At 41.7% G+C, this 20,673-nt stretch overlaps 1 protein-coding gene across 1 annotated transcript; it reads right to left on the bottom strand.

The window, feature by feature from the left end:
• Positions 1-2,500: 2,500 nt before the first annotated feature.
• Positions 2,501-18,255, bottom strand: ALDH7A1 (aldehyde dehydrogenase 7 family member A1). Its single transcript, XM_071730475.1, has 18 exons — positions 18,049-18,255; positions 17,829-17,882; positions 16,892-16,957; positions 15,653-15,733; positions 13,606-13,729; positions 12,927-13,059; positions 12,288-12,332; positions 11,266-11,343; positions 10,271-10,368; positions 9,240-9,281; positions 8,051-8,145; positions 7,120-7,204; positions 6,372-6,478; positions 5,524-5,640; positions 5,053-5,150; positions 4,816-4,889; positions 3,779-3,854; positions 2,501-3,002 (listed from the first exon to the last, which is right to left on the bottom strand). The coding sequence occupies exons 1-18, from the start codon at positions 18,220-18,222 to the stop codon at positions 2,948-2,950; spliced, it is 1,602 nt and encodes a 533-aa protein (XP_071586576.1). The 5' UTR covers positions 18,223-18,255; the 3' UTR covers positions 2,501-2,947.
• Positions 18,256-20,673: the final 2,418 nt, after the last annotated feature.

Below are 20,673 nucleotides of genomic sequence, written 5' to 3'. Positions count from 1 at the left end.
ACGCCAATCCACAAAAAGGGCCGGAAGGAGAACCTGGAAAACTCCAGGCCTGTCAGCCTGACCTCAGTGCCTGGCAGGGTTATGGAGCAGATCATCCTCAGTGCAATCACACAGCACCTGCAGGATGGGCAAGGGATCAGACCCAGACAGCATGGGTTTAGGAAGGGCAGGTCCTGTCTGACCAACCTGATCTCCTTTTATGATCAGGTGACCTGCCTGGTGGATGAGGGGAAGGCTGTGGATGTGGTCTACCTGGACTCCAGCAAGGCCTTTGACACCGTCTCCCACAGCATTGTCCTGAAAAAGCTGTCAGCCCACAGCTTGGACAGGGGCACTCTGTGCTGGGTTAGGAACTGGCTGGAGGGCCGGGCCCAGAGAGTGGTGCTGAATGGTGCTGCATCCAGTTGGCGGCCGGTCACCAGTGGTGTCCCCCAGGGATCAGTGTTGGGCCCAGTACTGTTTAATATCTTTATAGATTATTTAGATGAGGGGATTGAGTCCATCATCAGCAAATTTGCAAATGACACTAAGCTGAGGGGCAGTGTGGATCAGATGGAAGGCAGGAGGGCTCTGCAGAGGGACCTGGACAGGTTGGAGAGTTGGGCTGATTCCAACAGGATGAGGTTCAACAAGGCCAAGTGCCAGGTCCTGCACTTTGGCCACAACAACCCCATGGGGAGCTCCAGGCTGGGCACAGAGTGGCTGAGAGCAGCCAGGCAGAGAGGGACCTGGGAGTCTGGATTGCCAGGAAGCTGAACATGAGCCAGCAGTGTGCCCAGGCGGCCAAGAAGGCCAATGGCATCCTGGCCTGGATCAGGAACAATGTGGCCAGCAGGTCCAAGGAAGTGATTCTGCCCCTGTACTCAGTGCTGGTGAGGCCACAGCTTGAGTACTGTGTCCAGTTCTGGGCCCCTCAGGAAGGATATCAAGGTCCTGGAGCAGGTCCAAAGGAGGGCAACCAGGCTGGTGAAGGGACTCCAGCACAAGTCCTGTGAGGTGAGGCTGAGGGAGCTGGGGCTGTTCAGCCTGGAGAAGAGGAGGCTCAGAGGAGACCTCATTACTCTCTACAACTCCCTGAAAGGAGGTTGTAGCCAGGTGGGGGTTGGTCTCTTTTCCCAGGCAACCCTCAGCAAGACAAGAGGGCACGGTCTCAAGTTGTGCCGGGGGAGGTTTAGGTTGGACATTAGAAAGAATTTCTTTACGGAGAGGGTGATCAAACACTGGAATGGGCTGCCCAGGGAAGTGGTGGATTCTCCATCCCTGGAGATATTTAAAAAGAGCCTGGATGTGGCACTCAGTGCCATGGTCTAGTAACCGCAGCGGTAGTGGATCAAGGGTTGGACTTGATGATCTCTGAGGTCCCTTCCAACCCAGACAATTCTATGATTCTATGAATAAGCAGCAAAAAGGAAAAAAGGAAGTACTTGAATATATTTTTCATTGTTGATACAATTTCATAGTGCCATCCAGTGCTACAAAACAGTATCAAAGAACATACCTTCTATTAAATTTTGCTATTTTTTTAGAATTAATTTGGAAATTGGACTGTCTCTTTGCCTTCTACAAGGTAGTGATCTACCTCTCTGCTTAGGGGATTTTGGTTCTTTTCTCTGTACAAACACACAGCACTCTGATGAAATCTGTTAAATGGCCAAGCACAAAGTCCCACAGGAGAAGAGTTCACCTGGCTGGAAGAGACTCAGGGGAAAAAAAACCAAACAACTCTTGGCTGCATCCTGGCTGTAGAAAATGAAAATACTTTCTGCAATGCAAATGTAAATTTTAAAACACTTACCTATTTTAAAATAGGAAAATAATGTGAAAGAAGACCAGCTAGTATTGTTGAATGTTAGACCTCTAACACAATTTGGATGACGCTGCTTTTACAGGATTTTGCTGTCAAAATAAATCAAAAGCCAAATCAAAGCCCTAGAATCTCAGAGGCTAGAGAAATTTGGTACATAAGATTGAGAGGGAAAGAAATCTCCTCCAGAAACAGTACATTAAAACCCTCACAAGTTGCTCTGTGGAAAGCTATAATGAGCCTAGTGGCACCATGCCTTTTCTCATCTTGGAATATGAGCAAGGCTCCTAAATCAGCTGTTGGTGGCTGCAGTCTTCCATGGCCAGAAGAACCCCCTGTCTACAGTGAAACAGAACTTGTCTTTCCCTGGAAAATTCCTACTGGAAAAGTATTGCATCCTGGGTGGCTCTCTTTTTCTTCAGCTGTCTTGGGTGTCACAAGGGCTGTGACAACCTGAATTGGCTGTGACTCCTTTCAGCTTTAACAGGAGGTTCCAAGAGGCTAGAGCAGCCACTGGTCTCACCCCATATCTCCCAACACACCAATGAAAGTGTCCTTCCTGAAGGACAGGCAGGAAAACTAAAGTAGTCCTTTTGAGCTCAGTGATCCTTCTCCCAGCAGCCCAGTGTGTGAAAATGGACAGTCAGCTTGATTTTCCTGCTCCAAAACAACAAAGAAAAACCTAGAAGCCCAAGGTTCTCATAAATGTAGCTTTATTTACGTATTGAAAATTAACTCGATATTGCCCATCCCTCATAGCACCAGGTTATCTGTAGGAAACAGAGCACATGGTTTGAAGTGTAGACTTACTAGCTGGATACCAGTGAATGTAGGGAGGCCAGAGATACAGGCAGCATGGATGCTGAGATACAGGGATAAGGCAACAGGTGATTATCCAGGCTGACTGAATCCATGTTGGATACTTTCCTTCCTCCCAAAGACAACATATTTCTGATCTGAAGACTGAAGTAGTAACTTCATACATTGAAAGTAAAGCAATTTTAGAGTAGCTGATTTTTTTAATAGAATTAGTATCCTTGTCGTAGGTAAGTTTACACAATTAATTTCTATCCCCATAAGGTTTAGAAGGTACTTGGTTCTGAAATGCTAGGAGAGTTCCTGGCACAGGAATTCGTAAGAATGTTACTGAAACTTGATTCCTTGAGCCAAAGGTAAATCCTTGCTGTAGTTGATTGTGCTGGAAAAGAAACAAGTTATTCAGAGACCAGACTTGATCACAGATTATGGAGTACATTTCCTATGTAAAAGACTTCTGACCTGTCACACATATACTGAAGTCTTTTGTCAGCAGTTTGTCTGTCTGAAGTTATTAATTGACTTCACTATGGTTTTCAGTTCCCCAACATTGGCCAACATTCCCCATTAACTGTTCACTGATAGCTCAAAGAGAAAGTGAAGTATCATTCACTGCAAAATTTCTTATTAGGGCACCATCCAATACAGAAAAATGAGGATGGGATTCCTTGCATTCAAAAGCCTTTAGAGAGAAACCAAAGTTAGCACAGGTAAAGGCTAGAGAGGCCATCAGAGAGTGGGAATGGTCAACCACTACAGCTTGGCAGGGGGTTCATGGATAGAAACCTAGCAGGTGGCTAGGTCACCAACCACTGGCAATGGTGACCCTCCCACTATTGTTGCCCCTTCAAGTATTTCCAGACAAGTTTCAGTAATTTCATTTTTATCTGAGTTTAAAAACAGGCAAGAGGGAGAAAAAAAATTTCTTCCATTTGAGGAACACTGAGTAAAGAAAGATCCATCTCTAAACCTTTCAAATCATCTTCCACTAGAAACACAGATATAAATTCTTGCGTGGTGAAACAACAATTACACTCACACATGGTTATCTCACATTTAGTGATGACAACCTCTTGTAGGCAAGGATTTATACACCTTGAACTTTCACAAGTTTATCTCGAATTCACAAATATTTGGCATATTAAGAGACTATCTTACCACGTAGACCGTCTCATATACAGTTTCCATGAATCACTTCCAGATTCTCTTCCCCCACCAGTGTGCTTTTCGCCACCTGTAGGAAAAAGATTATAAAGGAGAACTTGAAGTTTCTCTAGAGCATGGAAATGTGGACTAATGCCAGGATGCAAGGCATTCTATAAAAAGCTCATGGAAGAAACTATTTCTTTGCCTTTGCTCTATAGCTATAATAATTACCAGAATATCATCCCATACAACTCACACAGCTATCTCTCTCCTCATGCTTGATCCAAAAAGCATCTGCTTGAATTAAAAGTCTCATCATGCTGGCACCAGAGGACCTTGTTTTAAATATACTTTGTTTTAATGTAGAGATAGTACAAGAAAAAAGCCATGGTTCTTGTACTGCTTAAATGGCAAGGTCAGTATTTCTTCTTCCATCCCCCCACTTTCTTCAAAATATACAAAAAGAGAGAAATAAAGCCCAAAATGCATTTAAAGACTTTCTTGCAAAAATCCTCTATGCTGTAATTTTTACATACACATGCAAACACACACAAACACACTCAAGCCTGTTTTAATTAAAATTATTTTAAACATTTTTCCTTTCAGCAACATCTCTAAACATATTTAGAACATACTTCTGAATTACATGCCTTGGTGGGGAGGGAGGCAGGGGGAATAATATTGGAGTAGGGGGAAATAGATATGGAGTATTTAAAAACCAAATACAGATACTTGTAAAAGCTGAAATCCAACTACCTCTCATCAACTTTATACTAAAGCAGTATAATTCAAAATTGACTTCACTGATTTCTTCAGATCTAGTAATTTAAATGGATTTATTAAAACCTTGAAAAATAAGATGAAGAGTCCTAAATTATACTAGTTTTACAACTGCAATGCATTACTTATTCTCCTGATGAGTCATTACGAAAAAAAAAGGCCCCCCAAGTTTAAAAAAAAAATGAAGCCTGAAGAAAATATAGTCTCCAGACCTGATGCTAGAGGATTTAATCATTCTAAAGATACAGGAAAATTCATAGATAACATACCAAAAGCACCTCCAATCTCAGCCCCACTAGTTGGGATGTTGACATTCACAATGCCACAGTCAGATCCCTTTGGCCTACAGATGAAGATAAGACACAATTACTCCTCAGGACCAAGAAAGGCTCCTTTCTTAAAATGAGAGCTATAAAATGCACAACTAGCAACGTGCATAGGTTTACAAAATACACAAAAGGCTGATCTCATGCTTCAGGAAATTAGAAAAATAGTTTAAATCATACCCAAGCCAGCGAAAAATTCTTCCCAAATCCTTTGTAAAGATACTGCTGGAAAGACCTTGCTTTACTTCATTATTCCAGGCAAAAACCTCTTCTTCCTCCTAAAAGAAGAATGTGACAATGGTTAAGCCATGACCATTCAAAGCAAAGAAGTTACAGAGAAATACTGCTCAAAAAAAAAATATATATATAATGATAATATAATACAAATATAATGAATGCCACTAGGCAAATACACAGGGAACAAAAATCTATTACTGTGCAGACCCTCATCTTAACTCCTGTGTCCATCATAGAAAATGCATAAATGTAAATGCACAGTGAGATAAACTATCACAGTTCCACAGTGCATCCCACCACTTCTTCAAGTGCTGAGACAACTACAGAAATATGATACACATCTGAAGTGTCTCTCCTCATTCTTCTGTCAGCATCCCTGACAACTGAATAAACTTCCCATTAAGGTAATTTTACCTTAAATTTCAGCACATACAGTATGGGGGCAAATGTCTCAGTGTGGACAATGGGTGCATTATGAGGAAGGTCAGTCACAATGGTTGGTTCAACATAGTTTCCAGGGCGATTTATAACCTTTAAAACACAGAAGAAAAGAGTGAGTTCAAATCTGCTTACTACTAGTGTAGGAAGGGAATCCTTTAAGCTCTGATTCCTACAGTTGTGCCTATCAATGAGAAATAGGTCAGGTCATCTTAGTAGAAAACTTAAATTTTACTCATTTAAGTAATAAAAATACAGACGCGTAAGTTCCATCTACTAAGCAGCTGATCAAATTTCATAGTCTAGCAGCTGAAAAAAACACTTTCTCCCACTTGTAAGCTTTTTATTAAGCTATTGGAACTTTAAAGGTATTATAAACAAAGAAGGTGCCAGTGGCAGACAATGACTACCAAAACATTGTCTATGAGAATTAAACATGCCATATGATGAATATGTGCTACAATCTCTCTTGAAACCAGCATTTCTTGAAGTTTTATACTAGAAATCCAAGGACAAACCAGAAATTCGTCCGTTATGTGTTTCATATTCACCATTTACATTGCTATTTCTATTTTCACCATCACTTGCAACTCAAGAGTAATGCAAGGAACAGCCAAAAGCTCTTAGCTGTATCTTGGAGGAGAAGGTAGCTTCCAGGTAGACCCATTTCTATGCTGAAGAAGAAATTGCAATTCAAATATTCTCAGACTAACTTCACATCCAGTAATGGCTAACAGGACAAACTTGGTACAGTCTTGGCCTAAGACACTACATTATTTTTCTTTTCCTAGAGCACTAAATTCAGCAGGGAGAATGTAAGTCACCTTTCCACCATAGACCACGGAGCCACCCTGTTGTTTTGCTTGTTCCACTGCATCAAGGAACATTTTCACTGCTTCTTTGGTATGAAGAGGCCCATATAGAGTGTCAGCTAAAAATAAAAGATCCAAAGACATACTTTCAGCAAAACTATAGCTTGCAAATGATCTTTCAGTGGCATAGAATCAGAGAATCATCATGGTTGGAAAGAACCTTCAAGATCATTGAGTACAACCATCCATCCTACACCATCGTAACCCCTAAACCATTTTCTAAAGTGCCACATCTACCCGTTTTCTTTTAACACTCCCAGGGAAAGCAACTGCACCACCTCCCTGGGCAACCTGCCTTCACTGAAGAAATTTTTCCTAATATCCAAACTGAACTGCCCCTCACACAACTTGAACCTATGTCCTCTTTTCCTATTGCTAGTCACTAGGGACAATACATTTTGAAGTAATTATTTAATCTGTCCAAGATGAGCAGAATTAGCAGGATTCTTCATCTCCCTTTCAGAGTTTGTATTCTAAACGAAACCAGTTATCTCTGCTCCTTGGTAAACTGCTCAAATTAGCAACTGCTCAAAAGTAGCTTTGACCTTTAACACATGTATGAGTGTTGGAACCAGGTGATCTTTGAAGTACCTTCCAACCCAGCCCATTCTATAATAATGATAATCTCTTTGGAATTTAAACAGGATAAAACAATTGGAAACTTGTCTCCAAAACCCAGGAGTTGGAAATAGCTACTTACAATCCCATGGATCACCAATGCGGACCTGGGCATAGGCCTTAGAAAGCTTTGCCACCACTTCATCATGGATGTTTTCATGGAGGAACTAAACAAAATGTGATAAGAAGTTGTCAGACAGCTCAGCCTATGAAACTATCCCCAAAGTACAACTGCACTTCAGAGAGGGCTGAATGAAGAGTGGAGATAGTGTTGCTCATACTCAGCAGATCTCATAAGCACACAAGCAAGGCCTTGAAACAGCGTAAACCCCGTAAAATGAAGATTTTAAATCTTCATCATGATGATTTAAAAGAAGCAAAGAAACAAAAACCCCACCTTTAATTTTACCCCATCTCAGATAAATGGTATCAATGTGCTTTGTAAACTCCCCGTTTTAGTGTTTTAAGACAAATACTGAAGTGACTTTTATTGCTATAATTTAAGCAATCATTGCCCTTCCTATACACCCAAAATTAACCTGCATAAATTTTGATGAAGTTGAACACACCAGCTCTGAAAAGACTATGCAGACAAAGGCTGAAACTATAACACATTAAAATTGTTGAAAATGATAGATGATAAAGAAAGCAACACCCACACCCTTGCTTCATTCAAAGCTAAACCCTGCAAAAAACTTGTAGCAGGCACAAGCAAAGAAGGTCTGACAATGAAAACAGAGAAATACAGAAAATACTGTAAGCTTTATTCGCTTGAGTTTTAGCATCAGGTACATTGAGAAACACAAAGAAATTATTTAGAGCTAGACGTATAGTAGAATGACAAACTACAGTCTTTTTTTTTCCACCATACTGATTTTTGACAAAATAAAATGTGTTTCAAAGATTATTTCCTGTTCTCCAGAATACTAGGAATTGTTAGGCATTTTCCGAGCTTATTTGGAATTAATTAAAAATTCAGAACTACCCAAACCAGACAATACACATTTACTCACCAGCCTTCTAGCTGTTGTGCACCTCTGACCTGCTGTTCCCACAGCAGCAAATAGAGCAGATGGGATGACTAGGCTCAGATCTGCATCTTCAAACACTTAAAAATGAAAACATCAGCATGTTATTGAAGTGAACAGGTACTTTGCCCAACTTAAGACACTGAACAATATAATAAATTAACAAATTATTCAAGAAGCATTAGGAACAGTTGCACTAGGGTAACACTACAAGATACACATAAACATCTCAAAACTGCTATTATTCAGATACCTGGAATTAGACACACACTATTGGATATTTTTCAGACTTGGTCTGAAAAAACATTGCTCAGCTTACACAGTCCCACAAAATGCTCCAATTATCCAAAATAACTATTAAATTTAGCACCAAGTCAAGCCAAACAATGTTTCTGCCATCATTCAAAGCCAACCCCTGAAAAAAGAAGGACTTTCATATGAAAAAAGAAACAATTTTCTAAGTATAAAGCAAGTTTGTGCTACTGATTGCAAAGCAGCACAGCAAAAAAATACCTCCTCAAGTGTAGTTTTCAAAAGTGCTTAATACTAGAGACAGTCAATTACATTTACTCATAATACGAAAAAAGAAAACAGAAGGCTACAACACAATGGGAGAACAATATAAGTATTTTTCTAGCTTCTGTTTTCTTCCTGCCACATTGCTCAGCTTCAGTGTATTTATGTTATGTTTACCTGGCAACTTTATCATACCCTAAGCTACTTAAAACTGTAAAAAGTGCTACTGAAATAAATACCTGCATGCTTTGCTTTCAAGCACCATGTGCCTTAAACTTTATATATATGTGCTTAAACTGTCAAATGCTAAAAGCATGGTGTTCACAAGATCAGAACTATAATAAAATATATGTATTTAGCACTGTCCAAACCCCATTACTGAAGGAAGCTTCTGGCTTTTCCTATTCCTCTCTTCACTTTGACAGTGACATATATAAGAGCTTGAACTTTCTTTTTGTGTTTCAAACACTACACCTCTTCAACACTGAAGACAGAAAAAATCAAACATTCTACTATGTATTTTCTAAAACCCCAGTGGGAGGGGAGGGGAGGGGAAGAAAAAAGAAGAAAAGAAGAAAAGGAGTCAACTCACTACAAACATCCACACACTGACATCCAAATATCATCTACAGGACTACATTTCTACATTGCATATTACCAATAATGGCGTTGTTTCCTCCAAGTTCCAGCAGGCTTCGACCTAACAAAAACACACAAAACAATTTATGTCATTCACATGCATATTCACTGAACATCATTCAGTAAGCTAACCTCTAACTGGGCCAAGTTCCATTAAACACAATTTTCTGGATGGACAAGTTTTAGGTATCATAGTCAACTAATCACTCTAGCCAAAGCAGAAAATTACACCATAGACAGTACATCTGTCTCATATTGTGAAGAGAGACACCTGGAGATTAGTTATGGCAGGAATAAATTTTTTTAAATATGCAAAAATAGCATTGGTAAGGAAAATATGAAAATCAGAAGTTGCAGCATAAATAGTATGAGGCAGAAAAAGAAGAGCAGGAGGTACTATGAAAATCAAAATGCATACATAAAATTTAACCAGGTTTATCAATTTCTCTAGCAAGTGTTTTATCCCAAATTTGAGAGAAGGAATCCTCCTCTCCTTCTGGATGAATATTTGCTATATGTTCTACATTTTTTTAAGCACCTATGAACTTCAAATGTAAAAAATTAGAAAATCCTGTTCACAGTGGGTTTGTTTAAAAAAAAAAAAAAAAGATTAGAGTCCAGCCATTATGCACACACTCATGCCTGTACATTTTAAGTATTTGGAACAAAAACAACACCCCAAAAATCTTAACTTTTCTCCTGTATTTATGAGGAGGAAAAAGCAAGAGGGAACTTCTCTGTGAACAAGCTGTCAAAAGACTATAAGCCCAGGCTGTTCATCTTGACAGTTTCCATGGCATTCATGGCACCCCCCACAGAGTTAACTGTAGAACCATGGATTTGTGGATACACTGGAAAAAAGCTGACCTGTGAAAGAGCTAATTGAAAAATAGTGTCTAGTCCTAAGCAGTTGCAACACCCTATTTCACCAGGTTAAAAAAAAGGTAATGTAAGAGGTGAGTGAAACAAGCTGGTATTTTAAAATCCTATGGGACTCCCCTGCCTCTCCCAGACATGGAAAGAAATGAAGTAAAGAACTCACATACTCACCAAACCTCTCCTGAACCATGAGTGCTACCTGCTTGCCCACTTTCGTGCTGCCAGTGAAGGACAAGAGGTCCATTCTTTCATCTCTTGCCATTGCTGTCCTACACAACAGGAGACATAACACCATGTCCAGATAGCTGCAGGGCAGACAGCTGGAAAAGCTGCATTTACCTTCCAGCTTCAACCAGTAAGATCTCTTTAAATCCTTGAAAACTTCACGTAAGTGACTCAGCAGATGGCAGGAAAAGTACCGCTTAGTCCGAAATAAAAGGAACGAAGTTGTTCTCCTCCCCCTTTTCAGACTATAACGGCATCACCTGTACTAATTTTGAAATTGAATCTAAAGTACATAGAGAGCTCAGCTCCAACTGTTCTAAAAAAAAAAAACAACAAAAAACAAAACAAAAAAACAAAAAAACCAAAAAATAACAAACAAACCCAAAAAAACAACACCAAAACCAATTACTTTTTTTAATGTTTACCATCTGTTTTGCCTTCTCTTGAAACACTCAAAAGATACATATAAATACACATTTATACTGAGAATTTGCATGTTGCTATAATCAAACAAAAAATTTGATTGGTACAGCTTCCAAGCACAGGTATGCATCTCTACCCAAGTGTGGAGTCCTGTGTGAGCATAGATAATGAGGAAGTATTCTCTTCCACAAGCAAAAAGACAATGAGCCAGAAACAGAAATCTCTTAAGAACATGATTTAACACTTGATGTATTTTTTGGTGTAAGCATATGCAAAGTATAATATGAACTTAGTCATGTCTCTTCATTAAATACCTGTGAACATGTTTGTTAGCAGCTGATCTCACAGCCACAAATAGAAACACATACTACATTTCCAGCACGGCCAGAGTTTCAGACTGGTTGAATAAAATTATGACAACAGGTACATGCTGGGAGCTCCTGAAGATCAGAATAACCTTACAAGAAGCACCTCAAAGAATGTTCCTCAACACACAAATCACAATAAATGTTACCTACCCAATGTCTGCTCCACCACAAACCAAGGAACAGATTGCTCCAGGCACTTTGTTATTCTCCAAGACTTGGGCAATTATCCTAGTACCAGAGATGAAAAAAATCCTGAGATTTCTGACAGGTGCATATAATAGGCAATAATTTATTACTAGCATCTGACCACACCCATGAAAAAGGTACAAATTTTTAAGAAGCAGCAGTCTTGCAGTCAATTGACATGCAGTTTGCACAATGAATAATACACTTCTCCCATCAAGGACTTAGTTCAGTGTTACAGTCACAGCTCACATAGAAGTAAGACTCTAAAATATATTCATTATGCTTCCACACAACTGGCACTGGCAAGCATTATTAGATCAGTGTGTAAAAACCTTGGCCATACCCTCTTTCACCATTTGAAACAGCCATTCAGGTAACTTCATGGAGCTGCATAAAACACCTCTAAAAGTTTGGGGTCACAATTCTCAGGATTTAATACTAAGGCTTAATACTAATACTAAACTTACTAATTAGTTAAAGAGGTCTAGTTATATTCAGCATTTGAAAAATAAATGTTGTTCATATCACATAACAGGTAAGTATTTAAAAATGCTAATATAGTAAGTAAAGTAACTATAAGCCTGGAATTAAGTATCACTATGACATTTACTCTTTGGAGACCTTCTTTTTACCAAGGATAAGTTTTGAAACCTTGAAATACATGCTAAGGTGTTACTAAGTTTGGATAATAACAATTGTGCAAAGGCATCTTCAGGATGGAGTTTTACACAGCCAGGCAAAAGAATTTGCTAAGAAACTGGGTGCTGATATTAGGCTGAGACTCCCACACAAAAGGGATTCTGAAACACAACCGTGTGACTGAGAGAAGCTGAACTTCACGAGCAGCTCATCTTTGACAAGAAAGCATAGACTACTTCAGCAGAAGCACACCCCTAGGAGAAAACAGTTCAGACCACTAAGCACTACCTCAAGCAGCAAATAATTTCTTTAAAAGCAAAACAGAAGGCTGAGAAAACAGGACTCACTTTGTAACAGCAACACTAACAAGGGATGTTGTAGGAGCACCCTTCCTAAAAAGAACAACAACCAAAAACAATAAAGCACATCATTTTCTTTACAGTTCTTTGAGAATAAAAAATAATTAAAATATGCAATTTTTAAGGTATGTAAATACAGCATCTGTTGGTTAGGCTGGCTTTCGGGTGCATGTTAAGACAGGAATTCAAGTATTTCTTTCCACAGCTAAGCATTCAGAGCTTCTTCCGGAATCCATGAGAACAAGAGCTATGCCACACATTTGAGTGAGGCAGGTAGATGAAAGCAAAGCAGGAAGTAAAGCTACTCATTTAGATTCTCAATTTGAGCTGTACCAATTCTGAAAATGCTGCTTGCCACCACTGCTTCAAGACCTCAACCTGTTCTTTATTAGCAGGCAATGTGACTAAGTCCTGGGTAGGTCTGATTCTAAATAACAGATAAAAGTTTACCACAAAATAAAACAAAGCTCTTTGACTGCAAGTGAACCTCAAAATTGACAGAAATTAAGCCTACATATAATCAAATCAAATATACAGAAAGGCCAGCCATTTCATAATCATTCCATTCCTGAGATAACTGCTTTTAATTTTAAAATACTGTTATCATGTTGGAGATCTGTATCTTACCAGAGGCAAGCATTTCCACAGATCATTGCAATTGCACTGTTCCACCCGTAAACCGCCACAGGGAAGTTGAAGGCTGTGATGATTCCTACCAAGCCAACAGGATTCCACTGCTCTATGAGGGCATGGCCAGGTCCTGAAACCAAACACACAATGTGATGCAATTAGCATCCTTCTAATTTTATTTTTTTTTTAAAGAGATCACGTGAGCAAGGGCTTTAGTGCCACTCTTCTGTCCAGCAGAGTTTGTGGGACAGGGCTGTATACCTCCCCTGCAGCTGAGTGGAGCAAGTTTTTACCATTTTTACTATTCAGTTAACAACCCGGCAATTGTTTGATTATCATTAACTGAAAAAAAGCTCTCTAATTTCTAAGCACCCTGATGAGTTCCTTCTAGCACCTTCATTAACAAAGAAATCAAAGATAAACTAATGCTTCAAAGAGAGGAGAGAAAATCTGTTGCCTCTTGCTCTATGCCACAGGCTAAATGCTTCGTAAGGTGCCACTACTGCCCACCAGCACATCTATTTCCAGAGACCACAGTCCTAAATAAAGTATGGCAGATTTTGCTGCACTACACCACTGTATATTTAAGACACAACTTCACCTCTTCCTTTGTGCAAAAAAGTAAAGCAACACAAAACTAAACACAACATACACACACACACACACACATACTTACTTTCTGAGGGCAAAATAGGTCCACCAATCATTCGGGACAAACCAACAGCATAGTCACAGACATCAACATACTCCTGCACTTCCCCAACACCCTCAACAAAAATCTTCCCCATTTCCAAAGAGACCTGAAAAAATTAAGAGCAAAAAAAAAATTCCTTTTTAAAAAACTCCCTTCCATTAGCAAGGCATTTCATCTCCCATTTATGACAGGCATCTCTCTACACCAAGCAAGACTTAATAAACATTTTTTAATTAGAAGAGACCCATCTCTTCCTGAATTATTCAGTGTAAAGACAAAACCAACAATCAACTAGAGAGGAGTCACATTTCCATATAACAGCAGGAAATCAGAGGAGGAAATTGAAGAACAAAATAAATTTAAAACAATTACTGAAAGAAAAATCCAACCATAATATGGCTCATGGATTTAGATCAATGAAACCCTGTATTTTCATCAGGACATTTGCACATTTGGTGGACCAGGAACAGAATAAATTGGAACATGGGATGACTCTGCTCCAGCAACACAAAACAGTAACATGCTTTTCAAAAGCTAGCTACTAATTTTATTTCATCTCAAAGCCTAGAGAGACTCCAATTTCATAAACTGCTGAAAAGGGCTATACATTTTTAGTATTTCCACTGGTCAGTCCTAAGCTATGTTCCTCTGTTGGAAGATGTTAAGACATCCACAGCAGATACATAGATTAACAAGGAGAGTAAGTTGGTATTTGAAGACATTTTTCTCCACATGTGAGAAAATTCCCTAACTTGGTAATAGTCTATTACCTGTGTGTGCCTTTCATTAATGACTGGACTTTAAAAAAGCTGCTTCAGGTTTGAAGGAGTGACACAAGATTTTATTTGCCATTCAAAAGTTTAAACTAAGGTGGTTGAATGAGTTTATATGATGCTGTGGTCATCTCAAGATAGAAGGAACAGCCTTCATCTGTGACCAGAACTGGAGGGGCATCAGACATAATCAGACTAAGAAACACAGACTGTTTCTTATACAGAGTGTTCCTTAGTGCAGTGGAGACACATCTGGACACTTGACAAGGCTGGACATTTTCAATGGCACATGAAAAGGTGAGTTGATATACCATTCCCTTTAACATATCCTGAAGTCAGAAACAGTCCTAACACCAGGATAGCTGCTGTGCAGGTTCATTCTATCCTACAAGAGCTAAATAGATTAATAATCTGTTTGGGAAACTAGAAAAATGCTCTGGTAATAAGGAGTTTTTTCCAAGAAACATAGCAAACTTCTTGTCTGTCCACACTCACCAGGTAAGCTTTACCACCTTTGAATACAAAAGCATGTTAACACTCTAATTTCACAACAGAAACTGCTGAGAAGACAACATCAAAAGAAACAGCAGAGTTCTGTAGGTTAACAATAAAGGCTCAACAACACACAGAGTTACTCACACACAGCTGTTCCTGAACATACAGGCAAGCCCTGGAAAAGCAAAGCAGGAACCTGCCTACTTGTCTTCTTTTTTTCCCTAGCAACTAGCAAGTGTTTTAAAGGAGCAACCCTCAACCAGTGTGTCCCACACAGCACAGCAAGAAGGTCCTATTAAGACCATCTCACCTTCTTAAGCCTTGTAATTCCATGTGTCAGTTCTCAAAATCCTGCAGATCAACCAGAAAGAGCTAAAGGTTAAAGCTCTGTTTTAGAGGAAGCTCCTTTCCAAGACACTTTTCAGAATCAGAGTGCCCTACCTGACAGGCAAGTGAGACAACAGCAAGGCAGCAGTTCTAATACACCTCTTGGCCAGAGTACAGGCTCAGAACAAACTACACTTTGTTCTTCTCCTGTTACATATTATCATTTTCAAGTGTAGAATGTAGCTTTTTTTTCTTTTCCTTTTTCTAAGCTTAAATTTTTATAGACAAGTTACCATATCTAACAGCATTTTAACATTTACTAAATTCAGTATTGCAGAGAGGTATGCTACAAAAAAGAAAAACAGTTTTTACACACAGTCTTCCACTTCCCCATGTCCCTCTTAAAGCTAAGCTGCTTATTACAAACACCTTACCAGGCTTCCCAGAGCTTTGATTTTTTGTCTCAGGGCATCACCAATCTGTCGCACTATTTCTCCACGCTTCGGTGCAGGGATCTAATGAAACCAAAAGAAAACAGAAGAACTTATGTGACATTGAGCATCTGTGACTTCCCCTGCATACATACTGGTACTTTTCCACCCCTGCAGCACAAAATCAGTGATTGCTGAGCTTTTCCCTTATTTTCCCATGGCACTGCTAGTCATCAATTTTTATCATCCACACTGCTTTACAAGAAGCTAAGAAACTGCTTTCTGTCTCACAGGGACTCTTAAAAAAATAATAATAAAATCCCACACTAGGAACAAACAACTTGGAGATAAGGTTTTAGAGCAAGTTTTGATTTCTTAATTATTTTTTATCCATGAGACTGCTTTTAGATTATTTTCAAGCACATTAGGAGCTGGCGTGCACTCACCAACATTACATTCACAAATTATAACAAAGGAACATGTACTAACATATCCTGAGGAAGCTGGGGAAACTGTTGTGTTTGTTCTACACTATACACCTACACTACTACTGGTATATAAAATGCAGAACACCCAAAACTTTATGAAATTCAGGTTTCAGTTTACATCAAAGAAATAGCAGGTAAGTATAAAAACAAAACCTTGCATGATGGCAAGAAAATGGACAGTGATTTGGCACAGCTTGTACAGGAACACAGAGAACTATAGCTTGCTATGGAAAAAACAGTCTAACACAGCCACCTAATGCCAAAGTTTTGGAATAACATCACTGTTTTGTGAAATAGCAGCATAGCTGGTGAACAAAAAATAACCCTTTCAAAAGCAGGAGTCTTCCTCACCCGGTGAGAAAAAGATCACTGCAGGCTGAGTATCCAAAAATTCTGCAAGAGTTCTCACAAGAGAAAGCATGGGGCAACACAAAGTTAACACATATGCAGGTGGATCATTTGGTGGCTACAAAGTTTCTGTAGCTCAGCAGACCCGTTGGTCACGGCTTACTGGCAAAAGCTTGGGTAAATTTCCCAGGGTTTTCAAAACTAAACATTTTCCAAGAGCCAATATCCTCATCCTTGTACTTCAATGGTGATATGCACAAGCTGTCTGTTTCCTGAGGTCCTGCTGGAAGCTTTTTGCTTTAATGTGACACACACAATATGAACATCTTTTTACACCTCCACCTGACAGGGCAATTTAATAGCCTTTACCTGCTGCAGGAGCTTCAAAAAGTAACTCTTAACTTACATCAGCCCAGACCTTCCATGCCTCTTTAGCCTTCTTTACAGTTTCTTCATAATCCTCTAAACTGGCCTAAATAAAGAAGCATGTCAAAGAGAAAGTTAGAAATATCAAACCCCCAAAACAAATGCTATAGAAAAGCTTCAGCATCCAACTCAAGACATCTCCAGTGAATAGTACTGTGTTGCAGAGTACCACTTTCACACTAAGTTTATATCCTGCCCATCATTTGGTCCCAAGGTGGCTTGTTGAACTGCTTGAAGCTACTGCCGAGGAAAAGCATATATGCTGTCTAAACAAAAAAACACGTGAGCAGAAATTTTCCTTCATATGACAAAGGATTCTCCATAAAAATAGTGATAAGGGAAGCACTCATCATACATTCATATATTTTATTTTGAGTACTACTATTAACAACACTAAATGAATGAGGCCATGAGGTCTGTCCCACTCCAGCCCCACTGGGCATTGAAAGCTATATACGGATGCTCACATCGGAAAGCAGAAGGTTAGCCCCACAGAACTATTCTCAAGCTACCAACTCTCCCAAATTCATCGGGACTACGCCACGTTGCTCTCCCTCGCTCACTTCCCTCCCTCTCCCGCCACCCAGCTCGGCTCAGCAGCCGCCATCCACTCACTATCCAGCCCTGCTTTGCAACTCCCTCTGGAAACGAACGAGAACGGGAAGATGACGCTTTCGCTCTTCCCATCACCACTTCCCAGTGCAGGGAGGAGAAAAAAAAAAACCAAAACAAAATCAAAAACAAAAAAACCCCACGACCCAGCCAGTTTCTCACACCTGAGGAGCCCCAGGTTCCTTTCCATCCGCCCGCTGCCCCGCACCCCCGGGCCCCGCCGCCATCCTCCCACCCCGCCGGGGTAGCGCCCCGTCCCGCGGCCGCCCCTCCCCTCTCCCCAGTTCCCCCGCCCGGGCACTCACCTGCCGGACACGGGCGATGGGCTCGTTGTTGGCGGGGCAGAGGGTCGTCACCACCTGAGGCAGGATGAGGCGATGAGCGGCGGGGCCGCGCCCGACCCTTCCCCAGCGGAGAGGGCGCGGGGCCCAGCGCCCCGCCGAGCCCCAGGGTCCCTCCGTCCCCCCGCCCCCCACCCAGGCCCCGGCTCCCGCGGGTCCGCTCCCCCCCGCAAGCCGCCCGCACCTGGCCGCCGCCACCCCAGCGCCCATTGTAGACGCCCGGGTTCTCCTCCTGCAGGCCCAGCTCCTTCAGCCAGGCGTAGCGCGGCTGGTTAACCAGCAGGGTGGACATGGCAGCTGCCCGGACCCCGGCCCGCAGCGGCAGCAACGCGACGGAACCGAAGGGAAACCCCAGCATGGCCGTCGGCAGTGCCCGCCCTGCCCCCGCCCGCAGCCCATTGGTGAGGGCGCGGCACCGCCCCTGCCCTGCCCTGCTCGGACCCGGACCAGACCCGGCACGGCCCGGACCCGGACCCTGCCTGCGGTTTCCTGCCTATCCCCTGCTCTCCCCTGCCTACCCCCTGCTTGCCCCTGCCTCCTGGCTGCCCCCAGCTTCCCAGCTCACAGCCCCCACCTCTCAAGAGTGCCATAGTTTATTTTCTCATTTCCACAACCAGGCACCTTTGCTGTGAATTGCGTTGACTGTAAGTAATTTGATATTTAAAAACAAGCAAACAAACAAACAGAAAACACAAACAGACAAAAAAACCCCACAAACCACCAACCAAAACCGGTTGTTCGGGAAATTTTGTCAAACAAAAAGTATTTTTGTTTTGGATGGTATGAACAGCTTGCTATTATGAAGTAGCCTGGCAAGGATTGAGAGCCACAGATGTTGTTGTCACTTGTACCAGGAAAGTGGGTTTGGATGTTATAAAACTTGTACCAAAGAGACAAAAATCCTTTTGGGGGTAATATGTGAAGAATCTCAAGCAAAAGCAACCCAAACAAGGAATTAGTACGTCTGAAAGATAAAACTCCTCTTTCCAGCAGGAGAATAAAATCCTACATGTACCCTGAGAACAAACCCCCAGAGGAGAAGAGCAGTGCAGGTTTCCTGCCCTTGTTTTGACACTGTGTTTGTACAACCTTGACCTTCAGAAGCCATTCTATGTATGGTGTGGTAGATAATTCCCTGCAGCTACATGTTCATTGGTCAGCTGGAAAACAGGTTTCCATCCCACCTCGACTGGAGAAGGCTTGTTGTGATCCAGTGACCCAGAGGTGTGAAGCTTCCCTTCAGCTATCCTGTCTCCTGATGACTGCTGCAAATCTTCTCAGAACGTTCATTTCATACAGAGATGAAATGCATAGATGAAGTAAGCTCCATCTGGTCGCATAGAGTGCTGCACCTGGTGAAGCTGGAGCTGGAGCAGCTCTGTGTGTACCTCGGGGAGAAGAGCCTGCAATGAGAGCACCCTTTCTACTTAACTGGATTATGGATTCCCAACTTTGGACACTTCTAAGATGCAGCCTGGCAGGATGCTCAGCCATCTTGTGCAGGCTGAGCTTTACCAAGAAAGGTTGGAACAGATGACCCTTGAAGTCCCTTCCAATCCGATATTCTATGATAAATGAAGCATTTGTGGCTGTATCTGTCCTTGTACAGCATTTGCCAGCACAATAAACCAGCAGGAGAATGGGAGCCCAAAGCTTTGTGTTTGAAACCATGCAGACACCCATTGGAGATCACAACCTTTTTTGGCTTTAGTACTCTCCACAAAGATCTTCCTCATTAAGTCTGGCCCTGGCACCCCCCAGAAGGAATGGAGAGATACAATCCAGTGCAAGGATACACGCTTTCTCTTGGTGTTAAATACCAAGGTTCTGAACCCACTCTATTAAGAATATCAAGGACATGAAGGCATCCATGAGCCCTAATAGAGCCCTAAAAGCCTTTCCTGGAGCCTTCATCCCTCATTCCTAGCCACAGGCACTGACTGAAGTTCAGCACTGGGCCTCTGGTGCCTCCTGCCATGACCCAGCCACAGTCATGCCTCTGCTTGGACATCAATGTGCTGAGCCAGGCCTGGACCAGGGGTCTCCTGGCCTCTGCCCATCCCCATGGGATCTGCTGGCAGCTGCTGGATTCTGACTTGATGTCCGACCTGCCTTGTCACTGCCACACCACCTCATGATCCAGGCTAAGGCTTTGGCTGGTGAAGCCCTCTCCTGCTCTCTGCTCTCCATGCCTCAGGGTGGTCTCCTCCACAGACTTACTTTGTCACCATAAGGGAGCATTTCCCTCAGCCATGACTACACACAGCTATTGCTAGGGTAATAGGTTAAGATGCAAAGAAAATTACAACCTTGGCACTGTGCCTAGCTCAGCTCTGTTCATCGTTGTGCTCCAGGACATCCAAGCCCTTCAAATTGTCACTGTTGTAGGTGGTTCCACAGTCCATTCAGGGGTGACATGGGGCAGACTCATCTGCACAGCATTAGTGATCAGATACACAGAATTAGCTGGGTTAGTTGCCTTGACTTTCAGCCACCCACTGTACTAAAGATGTGATCAGACCTGCTTAGCATGCAGCCCAAGCTTTATTTCTTCCTGCCATGCTCAAGTCCACATATACATGGGAAGACTGTGCAATACGGTAGTGGAAAGAGGCTGGAAGGGAAGTAGTTTGGTCATACTCTGGTCATAAGCCAGACAGAGAGAGGATCCTGTGTAGCTGTGCTCCTGGGTGCTGGATTAGCTCCAGTGCTCTTCAGATGTAGCCATTCCTTGCTCTGTGTTTCATTTCCTCCCTTGAAGGAAAAGGTACTTCTCACTTCAAAGGATAACCCGAGGAGTGTTGGCTGC

The sequence above is a fragment of the Heliangelus exortis genome, chromosome Z (genome assembly GCF_036169615.1).
Source record: "Heliangelus exortis chromosome Z, bHelExo1.hap1, whole genome shotgun sequence".
NCBI lineage: Eukaryota > Metazoa > Chordata > Aves > Apodiformes > Trochilidae > Heliangelus > Heliangelus exortis.
Note: the sequence above shows the minus strand (reverse complement) of the source record. Positions and strands in the feature narration are given on the sequence as shown.

Coding starts and splice junctions, on each gene's coding strand:
- ALDH7A1 (XM_071730475.1), bottom strand. CDS start 18,222: ATGCTGGGGTTTCCCTTCGGTTCCGTCGCGTTGCTGCCGCTGCGGGCC. Junction 10,369..11,265: donor TGTGGTGGAGCAGACATTGG/GTAGGTAACATT, acceptor CCTGTTGTGTAG/GACAGCAATGGCAAGAGATG. Junction 3,855..4,815: donor TGAGATTGGAGGTGCTTTTG/GTATGTTATCTA, acceptor TTTTTCCTACAG/GTGGCGAAAAGCACACTGGT.